The sequence below is a fragment of the Bos indicus x Bos taurus genome, chromosome 5, assembly GCF_003369695.1.
Source record: "Bos indicus x Bos taurus breed Angus x Brahman F1 hybrid chromosome 5, Bos_hybrid_MaternalHap_v2.0, whole genome shotgun sequence".
In the NCBI taxonomy this organism is placed as follows: Eukaryota; Metazoa; Chordata; class Mammalia; order Artiodactyla; family Bovidae; genus Bos; species Bos indicus x Bos taurus.
The window spans coordinates 11267276-11279679 of NC_040080.1; the positions used below are offsets into that span (position 1 = coordinate 11267276).

The 12404-nt window shown below is 59.2% G+C and overlaps 1 protein-coding gene across 25 annotated transcripts in view; it reads right to left on the reverse strand.

The window, feature by feature from the left end:
- Positions 1-1397: 1397 nt before the first annotated feature.
- The window catches only part of CACNA1C (calcium voltage-gated channel subunit alpha1 C), a 391155-nt gene continuing 380148 nt past the window's right edge, over positions 1398-12404 (reverse strand). For all 25 annotated transcript variants that reach the window (XM_027540909.1, XM_027540907.1, XM_027540916.1 and 22 more), the window contains 8 exons: positions 11907-12034; positions 11426-11560; positions 9731-10083; positions 7839-7967; positions 5921-6027; positions 5550-5653; positions 3937-4266; positions 1398-3148 (listed from right to left, as the gene is read on the reverse strand). In XM_027540909.1, the coding sequence (XP_027396710.1) occupies positions 2846-3148; positions 3937-4266; positions 5550-5653; positions 5921-6027; positions 7839-7967; positions 9731-10083; positions 11426-11560; positions 11907-12034 (1589 nt within the window). In that variant the 3' untranslated portion in view covers positions 1398-2845. The remainder of the gene's footprint in view (positions 3149-3936; positions 4267-5549; positions 5654-5920; positions 6028-7838; positions 7968-9730; positions 10084-11425; positions 11561-11906; positions 12035-12404) is intronic.

Below are 12404 nucleotides of genomic sequence, written 5' to 3' on the forward strand. Positions count from 1 at the left end.
CTGCTTTTGAGAAGGTGCTATGTCAGGTGCAGAGATGGGGACCATGCTGCGGATGAGGCTCAGGAGGACAGGTGTCACATGTCCATCCCGTGCTAGCCCGGCCTGCGCTCAGGCCCAGGGAGACCCTTCCTTGGACAGGTCTTCCCGACAGACCAGCAGGCAGTGAGGAGGCCTGCGGTGTGAGATGGGATGAGGGCGCCATTGGCAGAGCCTAGCACAAGCTGGCCAGTGAGACTTGGTGGCACAGATGGAAAGTGCAAAACAGAAACGAAAGGCAGTACAAGGAGGCCATGTGTGTGCGGGTGTGTGGGGGAGGCCCACTGAGGGCCCGTATTTCTCACCCGGGGGCCAAATGCGCAGCGGGAACCAGGCACCACTGCTGAAAGGCTCTGTTCTCCACCCTAGCTGACATCCTAGTGGCCGAGGCAGACACGGGGGAAGGGGACAAGGGACTTGAACGAAAGGTCTAGAAGACCACGGTGGCACCGAGGAGCAGCCTGAGATGGGAAGGGCTGGGCCTGGAGGAACAGGGTGCAGCCTGCTGTCCCCAGCCTGCGTTCACCGGGGGCTGAGCATCAGCCCATCACAGCAAAGCACATCTTTACAGAGGAAGGGGCTGCTCACACGAGTCAGCACCGAGATGGGCTGGGCGAGCCAGGCACTGGAGGCGACTCGACGGGGAGGGTCTAGATGAATGCCTGGGTCCTGTTTCCCCAAACTGGTCACGTTTCAATGCTCACTGCTGGAATCTCCTTGAGGATTCAGCACCCAACAGAGATGCCCCCCAGTGCCTCCAGTCCCACCCTCACCGCCAGCTCCCTACGCGCCACCCCCAATCCTGCTCCCTCCGTGGCTGCCACACCATGACGGCAGACCCTGGAGGAGACCCTGAAGGTGGAGAAGCGAGTCGGATGCCCTTGACTTTGGATGGACGAGATGTCACCTGCTGCCTGGCTCCAGCCGAGGACTCCCTCTCCTCCACCCTCCTGGTCAGTGGACACATTCCTAAGGAACGCTTGTGCTGGGGGATGCCTGGCAGTGAGGTGAGCCACCTCTCCTGGGGGAGGGGGCCCTGTGCCTGCCTGTGATGGAAGAGGCTGGTCAGGGCACCCCACGACCCCTCACGGTGCGGGGCTGTCCCCGGAGAAATCCCAAATCCAAGAACTGGGGCAGAGCCGACAGAGTGAGGGTGGAATAGATGAGTCCTGGTCTCTCAAAGCAAGATACGGATACACCCACACCCAGGATCGGGAAAGTGGAGGCAAACAGAAGCGAACACAAGATATGCAAAACAGCGATGCCCAAGCCTGCATGGGACCCACACGGGTAGTGCCGGCACTCGTCACACAAGCGAGAAGAAGAGCCGTCCCATTTCCCAGCCACATGTAGAAAAGCACTTAAGAGCTCAAAGGTAAGGCTTGTCACACTCCAAATACAAAATGATTTACTTACATGCAGCAAATATACAAGAAGTGAATTCAAAAACAAACTTAATTCATTATATTCGCTTGGCACAATTGCAATTCAGTTTTAAAAAAATATTTGTAAAATACTGAGACTGACCTGAATTCAAGTATAACGGTCTCTTCAGCAGAAACACCATCAACGCAGTGAAACGTTACATAGAACAAATCGAAGCGAAAAGCCTTCTGAGTTTCTCCCTTAAATTTCTGTGTGGTTTTTTTAAATACAGTTTTAATGCCAACACAACTCACAATTGTATTTTTAAAATGAATATTATTGCATTGTTTTTGCATATCTTGTGGGACAGAAAATGCAGTTACTGATTCCCGTTTCAGAAGCAGAGACAGTGGTTTGTTTTTGCTTTCAAACGGCCCCAGATTCAGGCCTCCCTATGGCTGAGCCTGAAGGAGACCTGTGGGGGGCCTGGCGGCTGCAGACTGGCCCCCACCACACACACACCACCCGCCGCACACACGGCACACACACTCGGAGACCCCGGGCACCCACTACTATACACGCTTGTGCAAGACCCTACACCTTTAAATTAGGAAACCAAACCAAAAAAATCTTGTCACTACCTGCGGAAATTATAACAAATTATTGGGTGTACATGATGGCTGACAAAACCCTCCTACGGCGGCTCAGCTGAATCCTCCGTAGAAAAAGAAACCGACCGCTAAATAACACAACAAAACTAAATCCAATCTACATTTGCAAAAGTGAAGACAGTAAGGTGCGTGGCTGCAAAACTTTGTAAACACTCTTCTTTCTCCCCTCCCCCTGGGAAAACAAAATTATATATTAAAAAAAAAACCCAAATGAAAACTACGACATGCTGTCAAGAAAAATGTCAAACCCCAAAACAAAAGCGCGCTGGACAGTCACCACTGGTCTTGTACCGGCGGGCACGCCCGCTCCCCTGGCCCCGCGACTGTGGCCTGGCAGGAAGAGTCCAGACACAGGTGGCGTGGGTGGCCATGGCCGGCCTCCTCCTCCCCAGCGGGGGCCGGGTCCTCTTTCCTTCTGTGGACGCACAGGGCCCTGGCTCTATGGGGACAGTGAGGCTCATACAGAATATGTGCAAAATGAGTTTTTTACAAGCAAAGTTGAAAGACACCCGTTTAGCATAGGGTCCTTTGGGTGAGGGCTGGGGAGCCAAGGTGGACCCCTCCCTGGTGCCCGCGCCCCCGCCCCCACCGCCCCCCGCCGGACACGGACTGCGGCTGCTCCTCTCCTGGCCACCGACTTGGTCTTGTCCCCACGAAATGAATGAAGACGCTGTTCCGGTTAACTCCAGGCCGCAAGAACAGTGAGGCACTTCTGAAACGAACCCATTAGGAACATTGAGACAAATAAAAAGCCGGCGTCTCCGGCCCGGCTGCTACAGGCCGCTGGCGAAGGCCCTGCTGTCCCGGGGCTCCTCTGCGCCCTGGCGGGGCTCGGCGCTGGGCGCCCAGGCTGCGTCCTCCACGCCCCCCGCTCGGTCCGGCCCCGGGTCCCTGCAGTTTGCACACGGGAGCAGGGTGCCGTTGGGGCTCTGCCCGGCGCCCCCGCTGAGGATGTCGTCAGCCGCGCTCTCCATCTCCTCAATGGTCATGTCGCAGGCATCGGCCAGCTCCTGCGTGGTGGCCTCGAGGAACCTGGGGTCCTGAGCAAACTGCCCCAATCCTTCCGAGATCAAGACCTGGGAGACAGGGACCGGGGACGTTACTGTGAGCCCAGCCCTTCCCCGTGGGGCTGGCGCAGGGGCTTCCGAGGGGTCACTTGGGGAAGAGAGAGTGTGTATGTATGCATGTGTGTGTGCACACGGGTGTGGATGTGCCTACACGCCAGGAAGGAGTGTGACGGAGTGCCCCCAGGACACTCAGGCGTGCAGGCCCGAGGAGAGACCTCTCGGGGTGGGGCACCGTCACCAAATGCAGGCAGGCTGCGTGCATGGAGGAAGCACGGGCCTGGTGCTCCCCCGGATCCTCCCCCGGGGGTGCCCTGATCCCCCACGGGACTCTTCCCAGGCAACTTTCAGGCTTCTCTGGTGACACCTGGCCCAGTGCCCCAGCTGCATTTTGGGGCTGAGGATCCGGGGACAGTGTGTGTGTGTGTGTGTGTGTGTGTGTGGAACATGCCTGGCACCCACCTCTTTTGTCCTGAAGCACCTGCCCCCTTCCTGGTGGCCTTGGGGATGCAGCAGGTGAGCCTAGGTGACCCCCTCCTGTCCAGTCTGCTCCCCAACTGCCTCTTGGCCTCCTCCTGCTCCGAGTTCCCTCATGGCCCCCTCCCTGCAGGGCTCCACTGATCTGGCTGGTGTGACTGCTCTTCCTCAGCCTGCTGGGCACTCACGTGGATTGGAGACCCGAGTGAGTGTCTTTCTGGCCAACAGACTTGATGCTCCATGTGCTTGGGAGAACCAGGGTCCCCTCCATTCTGCCTGAACCCCGCCACTGCCCAGCCCTCAGGCACTGCCCAAGCACTCACCGCCTCCACCAGGCTGCTGGCACTGCCATGGAACGGACGGCCCTGGGGCCCTGCCGGGCTGGGCACAGTGAGTGACACGGGCCGGGCCCTCCGGGGGGTGCCGACAACCCCGCAGGGCGTGGGCTCCCCGATGTGGGGGTCGCAGTGGATGGATGGGAAGCTGCTGGTGAGCTTGTCGCTGGACTCGGCCCCCTCCAGCCGCAGGGTGGGCACAGGCCGCGGAGGCCAGGCTGGGCCAGGTGTGGCGGGGGGTGTGAGGCGTGGTGGGGGGAGGGTCCCAGGGGGATGGCTTCTCTGCAGGAGGGGGCTCAGACCCGCCACTGCCAGCGCCTGTGGACAGGATGGGAGAACATGAGTCAGGGGACCTCCACCCTGCCCCTGTCTCTGACCCCTCCCGGCATTTGCACCCTCGCAGTCACACACCCAGACCCAGGGATCATCTCAACTGCCCTAACAGACCCTGTGACATCAGTCAGCCGGGATCCTTCTCCTCTGAGCTCATAAGGCCAAGGCCCAGTGGGCTCACGGTCATCTTCCCGCTAGTCCCAGCCCTGCCCCCGTTAGCTGTGTATTCTCTCCATCAACTCTGATGTGATAGGCCATGGGGAGTGACCCTGCCTAGAGGGGAGGCCCAGCCCGAGGGCCAAAGATGGGTTGGAGGGGATCAGGAAGGCAGAACAAAGAGAGGGAGGGTCTTCCTTCGGGCACCATCAGCAGAGACGGAGAGACCAGCTCCTAGGAATCCCTCAGCAGGGCACGTGGTGTTCCCAGCCTGCCGGCCTCTCCTCCCTGGGGCCTCCAGAGAGCTGCTGACATTCCAGAAAGCCCCATGGAGACCACGTGTTCTCCGGCGACAGCACTCAGGCTGAGCAAAACCTGAGCAGAAATGCCCTCATCTGGGCAGAGCCGCTCTGTCTGTCGTGTGCTGACTATAAGCCCTGATGGGCACCAAACACCTTTGGTATAAAAAAGCCATTTAAAGCAAAAGCCCATGATAAGGAAGCGTAATCAAGGAGGTGAGAAGGTGGGGGAGAGTCCAGTTTAGACCCTGATTTGCCGGGAGAAGAGAGACCGGCCTCGGGGATTGTTCAGCTGTTGGAAACCTCCGTCGGGTCTAAGGTCCTAAGAGTAGCTTGAAGCTGGGGGTCTTGGGTTTCACCCCCTCATTTGCGATCACTCAGGCCAAGAGCCAGTTCAACTACTGAATCTGCCTGGACCTGCTTTCCTGACATATCTCTGCCCTGACCATGTTGCGGAAGATTCTTTGGTTATTTCCGTATTTCACGGATTGAATTTTGTGCTGCTCAATGTTCAGGCTCTAGCTACGAGTGACAGTTAGCTCTGGGGAGGGAACAGCTGGCCACTGGAGGGAGATGAGACCTGCTGGTCCTTCCACCCTCCCAGGGGCTCTCCAGGACCGCTTGGGTGTCCTGCCTGGGGGTACACGGTCCTTGGGTGCGCAGAGCCCTTCCCTGGAGGCTATTTGGGCAGGGGAGGGGACGAGGCCATGGTGTGGGACAGGAAGGGCGCCTGGGGGTCTGGAGGTCTGCTCCTCGTCACAGGGCACCCAGCCCGCGGGGGAGGGGCAGCGGCCTGTCCCCAGGTGGGGCTACCTGATGGTGAACCAGGTGCAAAGGCAGGACTGTGTTCTGAGAGACGTCTCCCCCAGGATTCTTCTGTCGCTTCAGACATTCAAGGTGGAAGGAGGCCCTTCGACCTGCACACAAGTGATGACTCAGCACGGAAAGAGGACGTGGCTGCGACAGCTCACACCCAGGCAAGGATGTCCCCCCGCATAGAGGTAGCAGTAGCATATGTCCAGCCCCAGGCCAGCTCCACCCTGGGGTCCATCTGGGAGGCCATCGCAGCCAGGCCTTGACATTCCTTGGTCCCCCTTGTGTGCTTTGGCATCACTGGGGAGGGGGTGACTGCCTCTAAAGAAGAGGGTGGGGTTACCCAGGGAGGTGGGAGGGGATGGGGTTACCTAGGGAGGCGGAGCGCAGGAAGCCCCTCTTTGGGGACAGACGGATGTCCCTCCTGTCCTCCTCGGGGGGAGTCAGCTGCCGATTCTCGTCATCCTGGTAGGAGAGCCTGGAACACAGGACTTGAGACTGTCACCCCAGGACTTCTGATTCTTAGTGAGGGGACCCCCGACGCTGTTTTCTATAGTCCACGCGGCAGCAGAAGCTCCCAGCTTCTCTGGCCTGTTCCCTGTGTGCCCCCCACGCCTCTGATGCTGGCAGGTGTGCAAAAGTTGGTCACCGTTGCTGAGAAAGCTGGAACACAGTTCTCGGTCCACAGCTTCTCTCTGGAATGGCCTGGACCCCTCCGTGCTCACAGGTGGGTGCTGTCTATGCAGCCCCTCCCAGCGTGAGCCTAAGCTCGTGCCTCCCTACACTCTCCCGGCCTGCCCACCCTTGGTCAGTGGGAGCACAGACATGCGGTCATTGGTGACAGATGGTGGGGGGACTTTGGGGTGTCTAGTCAGTCAATGGCTCCTGGGGGAACTCAGTGGGAAACAGCTCCTCCTGGCCTGGGGCACATGATGGCCGCACGTGAGGGCTGAACTCGGACTCCCAGGCATCGAGCCTGCATTCACTGCGCCCGGGCCTGGGGCACTTCCCTGAAAACAGCCACTGCAGGCCCTAGGCTGATTGCACAGGCCCTAGTGGAGCTGCCTTGGCACTCAGCCCTTTCTGTCGCCAACGTGGCTGCCACCTGTGCTCTCAGGGCAGCGGCTGTCCTCCGGCTGCGCTGACCATGAGCCAGGAAGGTGCTGGATAAAACCCACCAGACGTTCCTCTTACTGTCAGCTTGGTCACCCTCCTGTAACACTGTCTTACTTTTCAGGTTGTCCCCACTCCTGAAGACCCAGCTTCTGTTTGACCCTTAGCTTCTCTGAATGTCTGTGTCCTGCTGTCTGCACTGCTGGGTGAGCAGCTATGTAGGCAATCTCCTCTGCTTTCCTCCCTGAGATCCTCTCATAATCCCTCACTGGCTGCCGAGGCCGGCTCATCCACGCTGGGCAGTGGCCTGTGAGCACTGAGTGTGCGCAGAGGGCACAGATGATGCTGAGTGGCCATGTATTACTCCCTCCTCGGAACGTCAGAAGCCAGAAGGGCTGGCAGTTTCTCGTGATGATGCGTTTCTCTCAGGAAAGCGTCTACCACGGCTTCAGCTTGGGGAATAGTCACAGGTTATTAATAGTTATGAGACTTGGCAACAAATCTTCACGAAACAGTGCTGCCTTTGTGACGCTGGCCACGCTACTTCCTGCTGTCCTGTCCCATCCTGTGCTTTCTTTTAGGAGTGCTGATTGTAACTGAATAAGCAAATGTCACAGCCCCCTCACAGGTCTGGACCTGCAGTTTAAAAACCCTTCCCTTTAACTGGCTCTGGTGGAGTTTTCAGTTACGGCTGCCAACAGCGCCCTCTGCTGTCAGCTTTATAATATGCAGTTTCAGGAATAGTCCTACTTAAATGTATGAAGTGACAGTCGCTCAGTCGTGTCTGACTCTTTGAGACCCCATGGACTGTAGCCCCCCAGGCTCCCCTGTCCATGGAAATCTCCAGGCAATAATATTAGAGTGGACTGCCATTCCCTTCTCCAGGAGATCTTCCCGACTCAGGGATCAAACCTGGGTCTATTGCATGGCAGGCAGATTCTTTACCGTCTGAGCCAGTCAAGGTATGCACGTGTGTATCTATTGAGCTTCACTGTAAACTGTATTTACAATGTCTGGTCGCAGTCAAAAAAGCTTAGGGAGACAACATTTAGATATTTCCCTGGAAGCATCATTTCTCAAGCAAGCGTCAAGCTAACCAGAGTCGGGGGCTTCCTTCCTCTTTGCAGCTGCCAGAGGAGGAGTCGGGGGTCCCTCCCCAGGGAGGGACGAGCTTACATCTCTGTGGAGACCAAGCTGGGCTCGCTGCTGTGCTCTGCGTTCTTGTCCACGTGCACGGCACAGGTCTCGTCCCCAGAGGCCTCTTCCTGACACAGCATGGCTATCGGGCTGTCCCGGGAGGGGCACCTAAAGTGTCCAGCGTGGAGACAAAGGTCGGCAGCTGCCAGCCCCTCCCCTCCCCCAGCAGGTAGGGCCCACCACCACCACTGACGGACCCAGGAATGTTCCTGTTAGGGTTCCATGCGGGGAGGGGCCTCGGGATTAGGATCCAAGGAGATCTGAGTTCTGAGCTGGTCAGGTTCCCCAGGCACAAGTCACGTTGCCCACCCATGCCTCAGCATCCCCACCAGTACAGCTGTCTGTTTGTGTGGCTTCGGTTGTAACAAACGAAGCAGCCGATGAGACAGTGCTTTGGAAGGTGGGGTGGTCAGATCCTACATGAGGGCTGGGGTGGGGGCAGGGGGAGCGGCTGTCCCTCCTGCTGCTGTAGACAGTGGGGCCTGTGGGCACTTGCTGGGGGCTTCTTGGGGTCATAGCTGACATGCCTTGAGTTTGATGTTGATTCTTAGAGCCAAGCACAGAGAAGAGGCCTCACAAAGGGGCTTGCTCCTCTGAGCAGAGGGGCATGAGCCTGAGTCCCCTGAGCCTGAGTCCCCTGAGTCCCCTGAGCTAAACCCCTTCACGCCAGAATGTACCCTGGGCTGAGCTCTCCCCTGGGCCCTGGGCTTCTGTTCATTTGGTCATGTGGTCTTTAGCTGTGGTCTCCGGCCCCCCTTTCCCATCTGCGTCCATCTTTCTCCCTGAAGGTCCTGAGAGCTGGGGTCCCTTTATGCTCAGACTCCCTGTGAGTCATCTCTGCTCATCCTCTCAGAACTGAGTGCGGGTCATTGTCCAGCTCTGACCCGGGGCCCATCAGCCACTCAGGGAGGATCTGGGCGGTTCTCAGGGTAAGCCCTGAGCTCTCCTGGAGGGGGTGCCCTCCCCCGGGTGAAGTACACATGAGACAGGAAGGCTCTTGCTGGCGTGAAGGGGAGGGGGAGGGCGTGGTGGGGCACATGGGGTGAGCTGGGGTGGAGAATCACAGCAGGCGGGCAGCACCCCCTGGGGGCAGAGCTGGCCCCAGCCCCACTCAGCCTTGAGCTGCGAGGGGAGGGACACGGCTCAGGGCTGGGGCCTTGGCTGACTCAGGCGTGGTGGTGAAGGGGGCACGGACACCAAGGCGGGGAGCCTGCTTCTGGAAGGGACGAAGGCTGCTCAGGACACGGGTTGGGGGTTAGAGGTCACTTTTGGGCCCGAGCTCCTGCTGGCACCGCTGTCCTGCTCGGGTGAAGCAGCCAGATCCCCCGGCTGTGGAACCCAGAGCTGCCAATGTAAATGCTGCCCGAGGCCCAGAGCGTGGGGTGGGCACCACCAGCCCAGCACATCCCAGCTGGGAGTCCTGGCTCACCGGGGAGCAGAGAGAGGAAGGAAAGAAAGGCCAGGGGGCTGGAGACGCTGGCAGGATGACCAGGAATCGCCCCAGGCTGGGGAAGAGCAGGTGAGCGCGCCACCAAAGGGCATCCTGCCTCTAGAAGAGGGGGGCCCTGTCCCATCCCAGTTGGCCCCAAGGCCAGATTTGGGCAGAGACTTGAGAAGGGCCAGGGGGGCGGAGACTGCTGTGTCTCCAGGACGCAAACATCTCAGGGGTCGGGCCAGGGCTCCTCTGCCCTGTCTAGAGGCGGGCACCTCAGGACACGTGCTGGCCAGTGGGGCCACGGTGCCTCCCTGAGCATCCACCTGCCCTCTGGCTGGGGTCTCGGCAGCAGCAGTGGTCCACCCCAGCTTGAGGGCCAAGAGGTGGGTCTGCCGGCCAAACGCTCCTCCCAAGACCCTCCGCGCCCCCAGCTTACCTCTGGGAGCTGTGCCTCCACGCGGCCTCCTGCACCCGGATGGCAGGGGACAAGGGGGGCCCGTGGGCCTCCAAGGTGCTGACAGCACCGGAGTGGAGAGCGGGGCGGGGGCAGCGGCCCAGGGCGGTGTTGTTGGCGTTGTTGATGTTGGCGTTGGAGCCTGTGGATGAGTAGCTGCTGGGGGTGAAGGTGGAGTCCACCAGTTTCTCGTGGGAGGGGGACTCGGTGTCCCCCTGGCTGTTGCCTGCCTTGCTGATGTGCAGGGGGCGCTGGGTGGTGAAGGTCTGGGGGAAGGCGCCCCGGCCGTCGCTCGGGTAGTAGCCCACGTGGTTGCCGAACAGGCCGCCGGCCCTCTGCGGGAGAAGAGAGACAGAGAGGGCGGTGGGTGAAGGGGCTGGCCCGCGGGGTAGGGAGGGAGCTCAACCGCGCTGGGCAGCACCCAGCTGACCAGGCCTCTCGCCCACGGGCCTGGCAGCTTGGAAGGGCCCAGGCAGTCCCCTGAGACCCCTGGGGGAACAACAGGTGGAGGGGTGACAGGACCTCCTTCCGGGACCAATGGGATGGGGGGCAGGCGCAGCGACTGTCTGGAATGGAGACCCTTCCCTGGGGCAGGCAGGCTCGTGGGGGCTGAGGGGCAAAGAAAGGGGCCAGAAGGTGCCAAGGGCATTGACAGACAAGGACCCGGCTGGCTCAGTGAGCTGGAAACTGCGCTGGCCAAGTGGTTCTGAGAATCACCACAGCAAGTACATCAACCATGGCCTCCTGCCCCGGAGAGTCTTAGATTTCGAATTTGGAGTCCGTGTTTCTCCCAGCTTCCCTCCCTGTCCTGGGCAAGGAGCCTCTGCCAGGCTGGGGTCTCTCGGGTCACGCTGACATGCTAGTGTGTCCCTGAGCCATTCAGGGAGGCACGTTTCACAGTGAGGGGGAGAAGGATGGCAAGGACAGGACCCTCAGGGGCCCCTCTCACCCCGAGTCCTGCAGCCTGGGAGCCTGGCGGGGCTGGGAGGGCAGGGTGAGCAGCTCTGCCTCAGATCTGGGCGGCAGCTTCTCACTTGCTGTAGGATTTTTAGCCAAGTGCCTTGGGGTTCTTGAAGAGATCTGGGCACAAGGGCCTCAGAATCCCAGTGGGCTCTAGTTTTCATGGTTAGTATTGTTGACAGCCTCGGTATCCCCCAAGGTGGAGGGCCGGAGGGGTCGCTTGGGACTGGAGACCTCATGGTCCAAGTCCGGATCACCACTGGCTTATAGGCATCTGCTGCCTGATGCCGCACGTCTTCTAATTTTTGCAAGAGAGGCTGGAAGTCTAGATTTTTTGAATGAGTCATGCGTTCAAAGGTTGGCAGACAAAATAGGCCTGTGGCTTAAATGTGGCTCCAAGGCCACCACTTTGCAATGTGAAAGGAAGAAGTGTCTCCTCAGAAACACTTCGTTAGGAAAATGGCTTCCTGTTCCCCCGGGGCCCAGTGATGCTCTGTGAGCTTGAGAAGGACTAGGCTTGGATGGAGGCGGAGGGAGGGGGTGGGGAGAGCTGAGGGGAGTGGCAGGGGTGGGGTGGGGAGAGGAGTGGGAGAGCTGGGGGCACAGGGCTGGTTCTACCACAGACCCAGGCCTTTCTCCTCGGGTTCAGGACACTCGCCCTCCTGCCCCGATCCCAGGTTATGGAGGCTGCAGACTGCGGCCGGGGTGCCCACCTACCCTGAAGATGTCATCTTCTGAGGCTGCAGACACAGCCTCCTTCATGGCCTTGTCCAGCTCCTCCTCGGCGGTCAGGTCCCCAGAGATGGCCCGGCGGATCTCGGGCCCCAGGTCGTGCAGGGTGCGCAGGCCAGCCTGGGCCGAGGGGACAGGGTGTGAGGGCCCAGGCGCCCACCTGACCCGCCACCCACCTTCCCCTCTGCTTCTCCCCAAGGAGGCCAGCTCCGGGGGTCCACAGGGGGTGCAGGCATGCTGGGAGGCAGTCTCAGAGGCATCAGCAGACCCCCAGCCCTTCCCCCCACTCCCTGAGCTCAGAGGGGCTGAGAGTCCAGAACTACAGAGGGCAGTGAGTGCAGGAGGCAGGGCGGGAGGGGAGGGTCCCCCTGCAGGCTCGGAATTTCCGGAAAAGGGACCCGTGGGAGCGTGGAACCTGGAAGAGGTGGGAGGAGGTGCCAGGTCCCCAGGGGCAAGGGCCCCTCACCTGCAGGGACAGGGCGTTCCTCTGGGAGGGCTTGCCCACCAGGCCTTGCTCTTTGCGCTTCTTGAACTTCCGGAAATACTCCTGGATCAGGAAAGTAGCGTAAAACTTGCCCACCGTGACCTCGTCATCTGAGAGCAAAGGCAGGAGAGGGTTGGAGGTAAATGGGGGCTTGGACCCTGGCCGAGCGTCCTCAGCTTCTTAGGTTTTCTGTTTAACTTTTTTAAACTGATAAGAATAGATACACTTGATCTTAGTCAAAAGGTTGAGAAGTGATCAATTCAATTTGAGAAGATACTCTCCATGCACATGGTTGAAAAAGACAAAAATATACAAAAAGCCCTGTGTACAGAGAAGGGTATCCCTTCCACTCCCGTTTCCTTTCAGATAACCTTTCTCATTCATTTCCTGAGTATTTTCCCAGAGATTCTTTATGCAAATACTTTCTGCAAGTAAGCAAATATATTCCTGCATGCATGGTGTTGCTTCAGTCGTGTCTAA